Source organism: Eurypyga helias, unplaced genomic scaffold (assembly GCF_000690775.1).
Source record: "Eurypyga helias isolate BGI_N326 unplaced genomic scaffold, ASM69077v1 scaffold45809, whole genome shotgun sequence".
NCBI classification, from domain to species: domain Eukaryota; kingdom Metazoa; phylum Chordata; class Aves; order Eurypygiformes; family Eurypygidae; genus Eurypyga; species Eurypyga helias.
The window spans coordinates 2,012-16,806 of NW_010270986.1; the positions used below are offsets into that span (position 1 = coordinate 2,012).

Genomic DNA, 14,795 nt, shown 5'->3' on the forward strand with positions numbered 1-14,795 from the left:
TTTGATTAAAAAGCTTAAAACCGATTTTTTTCCACTCCTCATTTACTTGCATGGGTAAAAATAGCAACTCCGCACCAAGCAGAGTATTACTTCTTTTGGAAGGTGAAGCAAGTACACACGAAGAATCAAAACATGTTCACGCTAACTGATGGGAAGAGGACCAAAAAAGAACAGCCCAAAGCAAACGGCTTTCCTACCGCAGAACAGTTGCTGTGAGTTGACAGCAATTTTCCTCATTCCCCGTCTAAAGTTACAGATCCGAGACTCTGGCAGAGACTACAACCGTAAAACCCTCGGCGATGAAAGCAAGGACGTCTCACACAGGCGAACGCTCCGGCAGCGTACCTGGTGCCGTTCTGAGAACCTGCTACCTCCGCTCCTGTAGAAGGCATAAAGGCACGTCCTCCATTTTGTGTGACAAAATGCCTTCCCTGAAATTTCATTCCTAGAAAAACATTATTGCCCAACTCCACCGATACATCTGCAAGTGTTGGGTCTCCACCAGGCACTTGGCTACTGCTTCAAGGCAACTGTGATGGGATAGTTGGCTCCAGTTGAACTTAACATCTTTGGAGACCGGTTTTGTGTACTCTAAGTTGGAATTAAAAACTTGACTGGACAAGGGCCTGCACAGTCTTTTCTGAAGTCAATGCTGTCCTTGCTGAGAGCAGGAATTTGGACCACACGATCTGCCAAAATCCTTTCTAGTCTGGATGAATCTCTGATACGCCTCTCTTCACACTCGAAGAAACTATAAAAATATAAGCCAGGAATTGAATATTTTACCCACATTTAATTCAATGTGTTCTTGCACTTAGCAAAGCTGAGGAAGTTGAAAAAGCCGCTCTGAGGTCTGTACAATAAAATATAACACACAAATCGGGATTTCTTTACGTGCCTCTTCAGTGATTTACTTCAAAATATTTACAGCGAATTCTCATTTTATTTCATTGCTTCCACTCTATACACTGAATTTGCAATTAACGATATTTCAAAACAAAACCAGGTCCCAAGTTCACTATACTTTCCATTTCAACAGTTAGGCATTCAAAATACATGAAAGTGAGATCAGTAACAGCAAAGCAGACCCGCAAATTATTTCAAGTCGGAACTTATGAACAGCAGAACCTTTTCATTATTTTGCCATGACTACTTTTCGTTAGTGATAACTACTATACAGTGACTAATGATTAAAATGCACATCAATTTACAGTATTCACAAGGATAGACACACCACATGGAAGTTTGAAAAAGGTAGCAGACTTCCACACAATTTAAAAGTGACTCTATATCACTGCTTGTTTTATTTGCTAAAAATCATTCCTTCCCCCTGCCCCAAACTTTCATGAAATTTACTGGTGAATCCAAGAAGGACTAAGTTATTTAGAGCGATCGAAACACATTTTCAGTCTAAAAGTCTTGATTTACTACGGAAAGAGGGCAAAAATTGTACATTTCAGTAGTTCACTTGCATTTAAACAGAATTCATTCTGCTCCATAAAATATCTCATCCAGCAGAGAGACTTCAAATGAAGGACAGTGGTGCTGAGTAGTAGATAGTTGCACTCATACCTTTGATCTAACAAAAGAGAAACTCTAGAAATAGCCAATTAATTTTTTAGGCTTTCTATACACTTTGAACACTGACACTACATACATCTCTAAGATTATTCTACTCTTATACGAAGTAGCAAAATAAAACTAAACCCTGAAGATATGAGTGGAAAGTCGACAAAAATGTCACTTACACATGCACACATCAGTTTCTAAGTCGCTTTATTCACACGCTTTAGTTACTGCAAGCCTTGCAAACAAACTGCAAGACAGCAAAATTTTCATTCTGTGCAACTTCGCCCAAACTTAAGTGTTTGTTATTTTGCACAAGGCAAGATTCCCCTTTGTCGTCTTCTGCCACGCTGCAGCAAAGTAAGAAATCTTCTATCTACCTTTACATTACGACATTTATGCCTACTTAAGTTCGTGTCTACAATTTTAAACAGTACTTTTTTATTTTTAATTACACTTAGTAATCTATATCCCCATTTTTAAAACAAGTTCTTTTACAGTGTAAGGAGAATCCGCAGGGCGGATTCTTCAAACTTCCTGTTCTAAGAAGCTTGAAAGAATAATTAGGTTAGTAAGTCAATCATGTCCACAGTGCTAAATCCACACCTGAACAGATTAAGAGACGTTTTGAAGCAGCATCGAGTAAATAATTTTGGTAAGCTGTAAAACTGCCACATGCAAGGTATACTGTACTACAACAGCTCCAAACCCTTTATAAAAACCTAGCATGCCTTCTTCCCGTTTTATGGTATTTATGCAGTCTCTCATTCCCTCATACTGAGTATTGATTGGAAGCACTTCATAGCCAAGGTCTGTATTGTCAATTATTGTGCGTGTCCCTTGAATATGAAGGCGGTGTAAAACTGTCTCCAGTGGATAAAGCATGACATCAGCACAGAGACTAGCAGCAAAGCTAGCAATAAGTTCCGGAAAATACGCGTCCAGCATGCTCTGCACAGAAGTGGAGCTCTCAGTTGGAAGGTTGTGGGAACTATCCCTTTTCAGAAAAAACAAAACGAGCTTCTGGACGATGGAACTGATGACGTAGTGAAGAACTCCATGTAGGGCAGTTGGAAAAGTCAAGACCATCAGAGGAAGGAGACGCTTGCTATGGGGTACTCCCAAGCCCACAACTCTGCCGATTCCTTCTTTCACGCAGTCCAGGATGCCAGGGTTATCTCGAATGATTTCGCTCTACAAGCACAACGGAATAGTTAGAGCTTGCGCTGCCCATTTCACCAGCAGGCTGACATCCACTCTGACACCTTCACTGATGAAGTTTGTAAGAGTGTTAAACACTTGCATGGTATCGTACCTACACAGCTACAGTGACACAAATTCTTTGCTCTCACACGTAACAGCATTCAGGTAAACCTGCTTTTAAAAACTGAACCCATCTTAGTACATTCCAGCCATTTGTGTTGCTCCCAAAGAAATTTAATTTTCAGCCTACTGCTGGAAATAACAGTTTGCAAAACAGACATGTTCTAAAAACACCTACTTCCAGAGCAAAATGACAGGAATTAGTTATCTAACTAAGTCCTTTTCCTTAAAGACTGTAACTCTAGTCTTTGAACTTCAGTGTGCATTACGCCGCCTTCCATAACTAAAGTTAACTTGAAAGATTATTTTCAATTTGAATTAATAGGTTCAGCTCTGGACCTTTCCATTCCATTATCTGCATCTAAATTAGCACTCTTTACCGATGCTGCCTCTTAAAAAAAAATTAATTACATTGTTCATGTAGTGAAAATAAAGAATTCACTTGGTAATTATTTACTCTGTTACACTCCACCTATGACTGTATGATTAAGCTAAAGACACCGTTTTCCCTTCTAATTCTTATACAAACTCAATGTTTTATCATCTCTGTTACAACCAGGAATTCAGGATTTGGAAGCGCTCAAGTCTCTGAGTTCACGCTGGCTGTGTCCTGATAAACCAACACAACATTCCTCAGTACTCTAGGGAAGGACTAACAGCCTGCAAAGCTGTCGTGGGCAGTCTGCGCAGAAGGGGAAATAGTTCAAATACTTGAGAATATAACACCGTTCCAGGCTTTAAGCACAAGTTAAAGCATTACAACCTCTACTGAATCCTCTTCTCCTATATATCACTATAGTCACTGCACTTGCTTTTGTCAAACACGCCATCATGTGGTTTGAAATGTTAAATACAAAAAACAGCTACAAATTTCTACCATTTACAGCTATTCTGATGAAATATATTTACTTGGAGGATTGTGTCAAACTGTGCTGAACAGTATGGTTTACCAGAAGTAAGACAAACAAAGTTAATATAAAACTGTTCGTAACGAATCCCTGTGTCTTTAACTTTTACAGCTTGTTACTGGCCATTGTCCTCTTGCAGCACAGGAATATAATATAAACCTGACAGGCCAAGTTGCCTTCCTGCACTCATTAATGCAGTGTAAATAAAACCCTCACAAATACTATAATTACCTCTGTTGTGTTTGTAATAAGAGAGGTCACGATGCTGCTTCCAGGAACTGGAAAATACATTTCATACAGCATACATACACCTACTGAGTAAAGTACTTGCACACAGCTGGACTGACTAAGCCTAAACCCCCTCAGATCTCAGTGGAATTGTTTTCATGAGCAATGCTTTACAGCGACAATCACCTGTCTAAAAGGCTGGGGGTCATGCTGGTTTGGATTTTTGACCATTTCCCTATTAAGCTGCTTTCTAGCAAAGAAACTTTATGACCTATTTTGCAAACAGAAGACAGGCTCTAATTCGAGTCATATCATTTATTGGTAAATATGTTAATGTCCAACAATGCAGCTAACATCCTTTCTGACAAAAACACAAGCAGCAAGCTACCTGAATAAAATGCTCCATTCTCTGGCCTGCTATGAACTCAATAAACATGAACAATATTCTACCACTGTTTCTAGTTCCAGGATTATGGTATGCTCAGGGTAAAGCCAGTCGCCAGGACATAAGAAGTTTCCTAAGTCAGCTTCCCAGTATGAGATCAGCTAAATCTTCCCATGGCTTCCACAAGCTCAGAGATCCACTCCAGCTGGATTTATGGAACATTATTTTCTAAATAATCCAATGGAAGAGAGGAAGAGGGTTTCTTAAGTACAGAGTAACCTTAGAGAATATTGTTGGGAGTCTATCTGCATACCCCCATGTACAGAAGTTTAATCTCACCTGTACTGCTAGTCCATGACGTGGCCAGTTCAGACAGTACAGCCCTCCTGGTACCTACTGGGCCCTTTAAACCTGGATCCTCTGCACACAGCAGAATCCTATCCCTTAAGAGCACCTGCCTCTAAAGTACATGCTGAAACTAAGAAAATGTACGTTAGCCTTGTTTGCCTCTTCTCTATAGGAAAAGTGGCATTTTGTAGACATGTACTAGGAGCTGAACTGTAGGTTTAAACAGCTGGATCTGAATCAGTCCTGACAGTACTTACAACTTCCTTATGCTATTAATGAAAATTATTTTGATGACTGAATGACAGGAGAGTGACTACCCTCCACCACCCATTACAAAAGCTCACTTTACAGTAAATGTTCTATTAGCTGCACAAAGATACTATTACGTTAATTAAGAGCTCCTCATTATACAGACCTAGCTGGAAAAATTATCCTGGAGCACTTCTGCAAAGCTAAACCCTGACTCCTCCTCAAAGAGGTGCAACCACTCCTGAAAGTCAATTTGCAGTACAGTGCTACAGGTTACTCTGGACAATTACAGAACAAGGGAAGCTGTATCTTAAGTGACAGGTCCAGATATTTATTTTCATGGCTAAGGAGAAAATAGATGAAAATTAAAAGCAAAACGCTGAGTGAATGAAAGTAGTCCTGAAAATAGTAGAGTTCAGTATTTTAGCAAAACAAAGCTGAATTACTGGAAAAGCTTTATAGTTTTTATAGGGGAAGAGGTCACTGCAACAAGTTGCCTAGCAAGCCTTCCAAAACCTTTACATGAGAAAAACGTCTTTACAGCTTATCTGCTAGAGCATACAGATGAAACTTGTCCTTGTTCCATAAACAATATATTCCAACTATCTATATGAAACGTCCTTTCTGATTCTAGATTTAGACTTAAGATACTACAATTAATATACCCACCACAGTAAATACTTTCTGTCTCAGTTAATAAGTGGTATAGTCTCTAGCAAAACAAATAAAACTACCACAACATAACCTGAATCCAAAGCCAAAGACTCAATTCTCCACATTTGCTGATCTATAAAGAGACTAACAATATCTTTTAAAATGTTGTAAATATATGCAAGTTACCTGTACAGTCTCAATCAGGCTTGCAGAATAAAAAGGCATTGCTATCACATGTGTTAAACTGTAAAAATTAACAAGACAAGAATTAAGATCATGACAATACCATAATTTTAGCCAAATATGCACCTGAAAGTTGATGAAGTTATCTACCAGGTCATGTCAGAGACAAAACTAGCAATCCATAACTCAATTATTAAAATGCACATTAACTAGTCAAGCTAAGTTTCAGTCTGAAAATCTGTTAAATTCTATTTCTGTGTGACCAGACTGATTCAGGTGTCTAATATTATAATTTACTTACTAAAAGAATCTAATCCTTTAAATTAGCCAGGTTCCATACAGACACAGGGATTTAGTAACAGAAAATAATCTGTGAAAGCAGTGTATGCAATCAAGATTGTTAAAAAAAAAAAGAATTGTTATTGGCACCCTGTCAAGTACCATAGCTGCAGATTAAACTAATGTACATCTAGTAGTTTTATTAATGCTTAGATAATAAGACATAAGGTAGTACATACCCTTTGAGTAGAAGGTGTCCACCTATCTGACTGAGGTTCCATTTATGTGAAAGCTCCCTAAAAAGAGAAGTATTTACCTTAATATAGATAAGAGCATGTCATTCTCAAGTATTTCTTCCATGTGTGTCAACATCCAGTTTTCATACTGCTGTTTACCTGTTTATACTGCAGGATTTCCCATGTGGAAAGACATATCAGCTACACATTTAATATAACATGCCTAAGTTTTAGAAGTTATTTGGGCCTGTTAGATATTCTATCAAAAAAGCTTTCCATTATTAAAAAGGTGTCCATAGCTCTCACAGTTACTGGCTTTAGTGGTTTGCATCATTACATACTAACCCTTCAAGACATTTTCAGGGAATATTGCATTAAAATCTCAGTATTTTTCCTTGATCAACATACATTATTATATTTTGGGTTGGTTATGCATTTTCTATTTGAGGTTACTGTTTACCCAGTTGTTGTTTCTTTCCTGAAAACCTAAATCACATTCTGACGCAGTTAGACAAAACCACATCAAGTACAACACGTCAGACCAGCAGCTGCAGAGTAATTCTATATGGATGTTACTCAAGTCTTGTAGCTTATAACCAGTCTATAGCACACCACAGTAAACCACAAGAAAACCCACGTGCTGAACACAAAGATGACTTAAAAAAAAAAAATCACTTAAACTAGTATTTTCTATTTGCACACTTCAAAATATGAAGTATGTTCCACCTGAAAGAAAATGTAATTGCACCTAACTCAAGGTAACATACATTTGGTAAATACTCTAGCTATCAGGTAAAGATATTTCTGTCTGAAATGTTGGACACAGTAGACTATGCATTTTAATAACAAGCTGTAATTCTTGTCCAGCAACTGAACTCATCCACTGCCTGTAGTTACAGCTCTAATCCAAGAAAGGAAACTGAATTCTGAAGGATCGTGTGCTAGTAGTAGCTATCGCTTTCCTAAATACATAGGGCAGTCACAGAAGAGGAAGGTAAGATCACTTACACCCATGTATTTTGGACACTTGGATCATATCCACTCAGCCACAATACTTAAGAGATGTCAACAATGAACCCAGACAAACCAATCTGTGAAACTTAACCTGTCAGTCCACTAGGTACATACTGTGTTGGCACAAGGATGGGGGTTAGTCCTGAGGAAGGAATGAGCAGCTACTAGCAGAAAGGACTGTTTCTTTTCAAACCACTGAACAGGACCACAAGAAATCCCTAGCTCACACTGGGCAGAAATTAGAATTATGAAAATATAAACACCGTATCATCACTCATGAACTTCAGCATCCCCTGCAGTGGTATTTAAAAACACGTTAAGCTTGGAGGAAAGCATATACTTGGGAATTTCAGTTATGTATGAGACAGAGCAGGCCAAAAAGCTTAAATGCACACTTGGCACAATTAAAGTACAAAATGCTTTTGACAAATGTCAGAAGACTTACTTTTATTGGTAAGCATGCCTACGTTTGTTATCTTTAAAACCAGGTCAGCTCCAGGCCCCTTAAGGACTTGGGTCTCTGTCCACACATTAAAACCAGGCACTTGTCTCTCCTGAAAGCTAACACAGTTCTCCAGCCACAGTTCTCCACCCATTCAAACTTAACCAGCCTTTAACACAACTATTTGCCTGCCTCCCTCATATATTTTCTAAGACAGGTCTTCATCATTTTACTGGCTTCAGTGCATGCCCTGCAACTGCTAGTATCTATTCCTAAGTTTTGATTAGCTGTCAGTCTCCTTGCACGTCACTACAAGTTTTAGTTACTTTATACAAAAACTCTCTCACACAACCTACTTACTCTTAAAATACCCATAACAACACTGACAACATATACCTGTTGTCAGCCCTTACTGTTAGCTCTGGACCACGACGAAACAAAACACTGACAAAAAGTATTGAGAGAAAAATTCTTTATCAGACTGGTGTCTCAAAGCAGAAAAACATCACAATGTTCTACCATAAACCTGGAGTTACAGTTCAGCATTAAAAGAAGGCAGAGTCACAAATTAAAATAAAAACATATTACTAAACTTCTATAGCTGAAGGTGGACACAGTGAACTGTATCTCCTTAAAGTCACTCAATTTTATCTGTAACCCCTTTATAATGAGAATACTGAACAATATACATATACTTGTTGGTAAAGCAGAAGAGAAGGCAAAGCTGACAGCCATGCAGACTGTCAGTTACCATGTTTTCTTGTTTACTAATGCATGCCATTCTGTTCTCTCACCTACCAAAGCCAGTAACAATGTTGAGGCAAGATACCAGTGCTGGCTCATTAGCCATATAAGTTTTCTGTATTTATGTTAATGAAACTAGGATTTTTTACTTTAGACGTCGTATTTGCTTATACCACACAATACAAAGGAAAACACAAGAGCCTTATGAATTCTGCTATTACAGTGAAGAACAATTTGCTACGTTATTTCTATACTCAGACCACCAGGCAGATATGTTAAACATACAAAGCTCCCAAAAAGCATCTTACTCTTCATTAATTACAAGGTTGTCTTTGCCAAGACAAGCACAATGTGCTGAAACCACTTATTCAACGTCTGACTGTTCTAATTAAGTAACATTTTTCAAATTACATTTCTAACACTTTGAATAGTCAACAAATGATGATCAATTTGTTAGAAGCAGTAAAAAAAAAAACCCCAAACAAAAAACCTCCAAAAAACCCCATGCAATACCTTGGCAAAGGTGTAAATTCACTGATGATGCCTTCTGTTCCCAGGGTTATGCCCTGAACAATGAAAGTGCTGCCCATTCCTTTCCAGAGAGCTCTTGGACCCTGTGTTTTGAATTATGCAACATATTTTGATTCATGCAACATAAAACTCCAAAATTTTTTCAACTTACTAATTTTTGTAAGATTTCAGCAAATTCAGGTCACACAGTGCTACCATTCTACCGTCAAACTTGATTATCTCCAAATTCAGGGGACAAATAACTTTTCAACTCTGAAGAACCTTTTGTTCTTCAATCACTTCAAACAGTTGTCAACAATTCTGGAGGCATCTCTGACTGTTAATAGTCTGTACCATAAACTTAACGCTATTTTCTATGCAGAAAATTAGCTTGAGATGTTAAAGCACATCAGTAAAAAATCACACAGTCTTTTCTTATTTTCTGATCTGAGATCCAGGACTGCCATTCCCGTGCAGAACTGGAAATTCATGCAATACTATCTTTGGATGTAGTCATTCAGATAATCTCTTTAACCACATTAATTATTTTTTAGAATCCTAATTCAACAAATTCCTTTCAGAGACCTTTTGTTTTCTAACATCTGTAAATCTTCCCCACTAAGTAATATACTTAGTTTTTCTTTTTTTTTAACAATTATCTTCTTGAAACGTATCTGCAACCATAAAAATAACAAACCCTTACAATGGCCATGTTTTTAACCACCACTTACAGAAGAAGTTAGAGATGTCAGCATACGTATGTGCTACAGTAACCTTCACTGCTCAGATACGTCCTGCCACCCAAATACTGACCTGTGTCTTATTGATGCTGTACATAATATTGACAATAGTAAATGGAGTGAGATGATAATTCCGAGCATGATAGTTAACCTGTTAAAAATATAAATAATGGCAGTTTTATAAACACACTTGCAGATGTTTCAACTCTAAAGGAAAATGCACTTCCAAAATAAGGACATTAAGGTCAGCTATAGTGACCAAAATATGAATAAATTCTCACTTAAATTTAAGGCAACAGGCAGAACTTGTATTTGTATGCTGAAAATGTAAACAATAAAGAAAGCATAAAGCAGAAAATACTGGAAACAAAGCACCCTGCTTTGAAATGGGGATTTGGGACTTTGCCTGCAAACTCCGAAACACTTACTTGCTGTAATTATTATTCCACTGCCCAAACAAAAATGAGTAAGAATGTTCAAGATTTTCAAAACAGAAAACATGTTTGCTACAATGAAAACATGCTAATGAAGCAGCCTGTCCCTGGCAATTGTAAAGCTTCCTTATATTCTACAGATTATGAAAACACAGAAATAAAACAGTACAAAAGAGCTCTGACTGGAAGAGGTAATATAAGAGACATACCTGACACTGACGGCGTAGAACAATGCAAGGGTGTGCCAACACATTTTCTGTAAATAGGCTTTAAAAGAAAGGTGTATTTAAAGCATGAGAGGCTATTGTAAATTTAGGCGAAAAGCAACAAGCCTTTTCTAAAACAACCTTAGATAAGTATTTGGATAAATTATATATTATCTATTAAATTAATGAGGCATTTTGTATGGCCACCTGAGAGTAACAAGTATCAAAAGCCCGACACATACATCCACTATGAAAAAGTCCACATATATAGTACGTACATATTTTTATAGGCAAAACAATGTACCAAATTTCTTAAACTTTCCCTCTGCAAAATACAAGGGAATAAACAGGCCAGAGCCAGAATTATGAGAGGATTAGTTTACAGTGTTACGTGAATTCCACGTACCACATGAATCAAGATCCTAGCAGGACCAGAGGATTGGTACTAACCCTTGACATTTTTGTGGTCAGGAAATCCTGTAGCCTAAACCCAACTCTCCCTCCACCCCCAGAAATGGTATTTCAATCAAAAGTCCAGAAGAGAGTTCTAAAATAGGATTCCTGGTCACAGCCAGGCAGAGAAACTTCTCATTTCATCTCAAAGTGTCTGAGTGATCAGAGTACTTACCTGCAGGTGGTTCAAACCTGGGACATGGATCAGAAAAGCAAAACCTTCAGGCTCTGTCTACATCCCAAGTAACAGCTCTGACCACCAACCTACAGGACCACCTGGGGTAGGTCTTTTATGGGGATTTTACTCTGGATGAACAAGTAGTAACTTGCACAGGAAAGTACCGCAGTTTTGTAAGAGTTTCGTAACATACTCCCGTATGACTATACTGCTCTTGTGAGACCCCACCTGCAGTTCTCTGTCCAGCTCTGGGGCCCCCAGCATAAGAAGGACATGGACCTGTTGGAGTGAGCCATGGGGACAGGCTCACTGGGAGGGAGTTTGGGGTGTTCAGCCCCGAGAAGGGAAGGATCCGTGGCGACCTTATACAGCCTGGAGAAGAGAAGACTCCGGGGAGCCCTTATTGCACCTTCCAGTACCTGAAGGGGCCGACAGGAAAGCTGGAGGGGGACTTTTCATGACAGCCTGTAGCAACAGGACAAGGGGTAATGGGTTTAAATTGAAAGTGGGGAGATTTAAGACTGGACATCAGGAAGAAATTCTTCCCAGAGAGGGTGGTGAAGCGCTGGCACAGGTTGCCCAGAGAAGCTGTGGATGCCCCATCCCTGGAAGTGTTCAAGGCCAGGCTGGATGAGGCTTTGAGCAACCTGGTCTAGTGGAAGGTGTCCCGGCCCATGGGGAACTAGACGATCTTTAAGGTTCCTTCCAACCCAAACCATTCTACAATGATTCTAAACATTGAGCTAATTAGTAGCTTGCTACTATGAAAAAAGTGAACCTTTCCCTGTACTCCAGCTACTATTTATTGATTATTTATACTATTTATAGTTGAGTTGGCTACCAGCTACTGCTCCTGGTAGCCAACTCAACTAACCTCAGAAAAACTAACCTTTTGGTTATTTTCTACAAGAATTCTGTCTTGAATCATGAGCGTCTGCCACATGATTTGGTACAAATGCAGAAGCAGGGAGGACTGCTCTCAGCCAACGGTACAATGTTGATCAGCTCTCTTTCCCAAAACCACATGCTCATTTTAGTCTTAACAGGCATGGTGTTCAGGCTGTGAAAATGTCATGACTGATTAAATCAAAGCATACAGTTCAACAGCACAAGTGAGCCAAGCTAGCATCTCTCTGCTCTTAAAGGAGATCAGCATGTTCCTGCCCTATGGCTCTACTCCTTTGCTGGTAGTCTCCTGAGCTCTTTCATCTTGGTAAGGTTGAAATCAAGCACCTCTTTACACATTGGGTGTGTGGGCATGTGTGTGTGTAGTTCTTTGCCTTCCCCATCAACTCTACATTAATAAACTGGGGGGGTCTAAAGGAGAGTCATGGAGGGGTCTGAATGAGCAAGCTGAGCCACTGCAAGCAAAGCAGTGAGAGAAGAGGGACAGGCAGTTTCATGAGATGGGATGGTCTAATTTAGGCAACTCAGTACTTGCCAGAAATGGTCATTCCTAGTCCTTATTTATCCGTTCCCTCTCTAGTCCAGTTAGCTGGTGTCTGCTAGCTTCCACCGCTAGTCAACTCCCAGGTAAATCAACCTAACTGAAAAAGCAAAAAGTAATCCAGCTTTCATTGTCTTGTTTTAGTGAGTCAAACTGGTTAAAAGAGGTTCTGATGGGAATCAAGGGTGACAACAATGCAGTATGGATCAGGACAGGCTGGTGGTCAAGTAAAAAGTCCTTCTCTTTCAGCAGAAGTAGGGTATAAGAATCTCAACTAACAGTTTCCCATATTGGTGTAAGCAGGTAAGTGACACAAGTACTCCCATGTTCTCAAGAGAGAAGCACTTTGCTCTGAGAAGTCTCACATTCAGGTCAAGAAGGAGTAGAATTTATTTTAGTCCTAAATTTTTGAAGACAAAAAAAAAAACCCATCTCCAACCCTTTCACAAGTTGCATCAGTACACTGACCAAGAAAAACCTGATCACGAGTGTGATTGAGCATGCATCCAAAAAAAAATCCTAAGCTTATTATTACACAACTCTTACCTTGCAAGGCCAATACCAAAGCCTGCAAATCTGTTCAACTGCTCTGAAAAAAAAAAAAAAAAGAACACAGATTATACAGCAGTGTCAACTGCAAAGCAGGAGCAAATGTCATGCAAAGTGTCTGAAAAACTAATTTTACCCTGTACTTGCTTCAGAAAATTCCAATCACTCAATGACAACATTTATGCCAACTCTGTGAGGGAGGATATAAAAAAAATTACTCCCCCAAGAATATTTGCACTTTGGGCTGCATTTGAGCTTGTACATACTTTTATAAATAAATTTTTGCCTTCAAACAGCTACAGAGGGGAAAAAAAAAAAAAAAGAGAAAAGCAAACAGAAAAAGAGAGTGTATTTTGGTATCTAAAAAAAACCCAAAAAACCAAAAGCCTACCTCAAACCAACCACTAGTTAGCATCCATGACAGTTTACAATAATTCTGAAACGTAAATTTAGATATCTGAAGTGAAATTTACTTTAAAAAGAAAAACAGCAAGAAGAGAGAAACTCTGGGAAAAGTAACACAAAATGCCAATGATGACAAAACAACAAACATCATCATGGTGCACATTGTCAAGGCAGCTGTTTACCCCCACTCCTTTGCAAAAATCAGGTTACTAAAGAACTGTTAAAATTGCAAGGAGAGTAATGGGTTCAATTCCCTGTTGCCTGCTACTAGACAGACATTTACACATTGGGAATTATCAGATTAGATTTTTAACTTCAGAACTGCAACAGCAACTGGAAACTAATGCTCAGCCCTTCAGTCTACAGGGTGCAAGGGGGCTGTAAACATGGGTAATGACAGCAACTTCTGCAGAGCTCCACAAAGGCGTGACAACCCTCCTAAGGGGAATGATAAGACCCTCTCCACTTGCAGAAGCTGTACTCAGTGATAGAGCAACTCCGTATCAGGCCTCCAAAATGCAGAATCAACATACCCTCCATGAACAGATAGGACACAGAACCAGGCAGAGTCCAAGTATCTAAGAATCGCTAAGTAGTGCTTGCATGGATAAAAGTCCAGCTAAGGGTTGTACTCATTTTAAGACTTGAACATAAACCCTGCACTACAGGTTAAAAAAAAAGCCATTAATACAATTAAATCTTAATTAATCTTTCATAAAACTTTGATACTCAAGTGTACATAAACTGCTCCAGAACATCCTTTTAATTAAAGCAGATCATGTTCAATAGCCTAAATTTAGGAAGTTTCTCTTAATTCACCTCAATTGGACAAAGACTTAAAATGACACTCTAGTTCTGAGGCTTTCTGACCTGTTTCCAAACAGTTACTGGGAAACACTTGGATGCATATGCTCCCTCAAGCTCTACCACTTCCACGGTTCCTTTACTATCATGCAGCACCCCTTGTACTTTTTCAACGTAACAATAAAGCAGCCAGAAGACAAAGAAGCCTGAAACATCAACACTGACCAAGTAACAAAATACACTGTTAAGACCTGAAGGTACTTCCTGCCCTTACAGAAAAGGGAACATTTCTGCAGGATATCGTTTACATGAATAGGGAGCCGACCACACGCTGCTTAACTAGGAACTGCGGGGTACGTTCTGGCACTCTCCATCATATTTGCGTGTAGCTACGGGGTGCTACACAGTGAAGCGGGTGCAGGACTGCAACAGGAGTTGGAGAAGCGTCTTTTTTTCTAAGTAACTTTTTTTTCCTGGCGCTTAAGCATCGCCAACCCGCGGCTCCAACGC

The 14,795-nt window shown here is 39.0% G+C and overlaps 1 protein-coding gene across 1 annotated transcript; it reads right to left on the reverse strand.

The window, feature by feature from the left end:
* Window positions 1-2,017: 2,017 nt before the first annotated feature.
* SLC25A46 (solute carrier family 25, member 46) lies at window positions 2,018-13,961 on the reverse strand (the record flags this gene model as incomplete). Its single annotated transcript, XM_010158644.1, has 8 exons — window positions 2,018-2,760; window positions 5,848-5,905; window positions 6,363-6,419; window positions 9,073-9,173; window positions 9,883-9,960; window positions 10,453-10,510; window positions 13,074-13,116; window positions 13,939-13,961. Coding segments are annotated over 8 exons (997 nt in total), but the record flags the coding sequence as incomplete, so codon positions are not given.
* Between the last annotated feature and the right edge of the window lie 834 nt (window positions 13,962-14,795).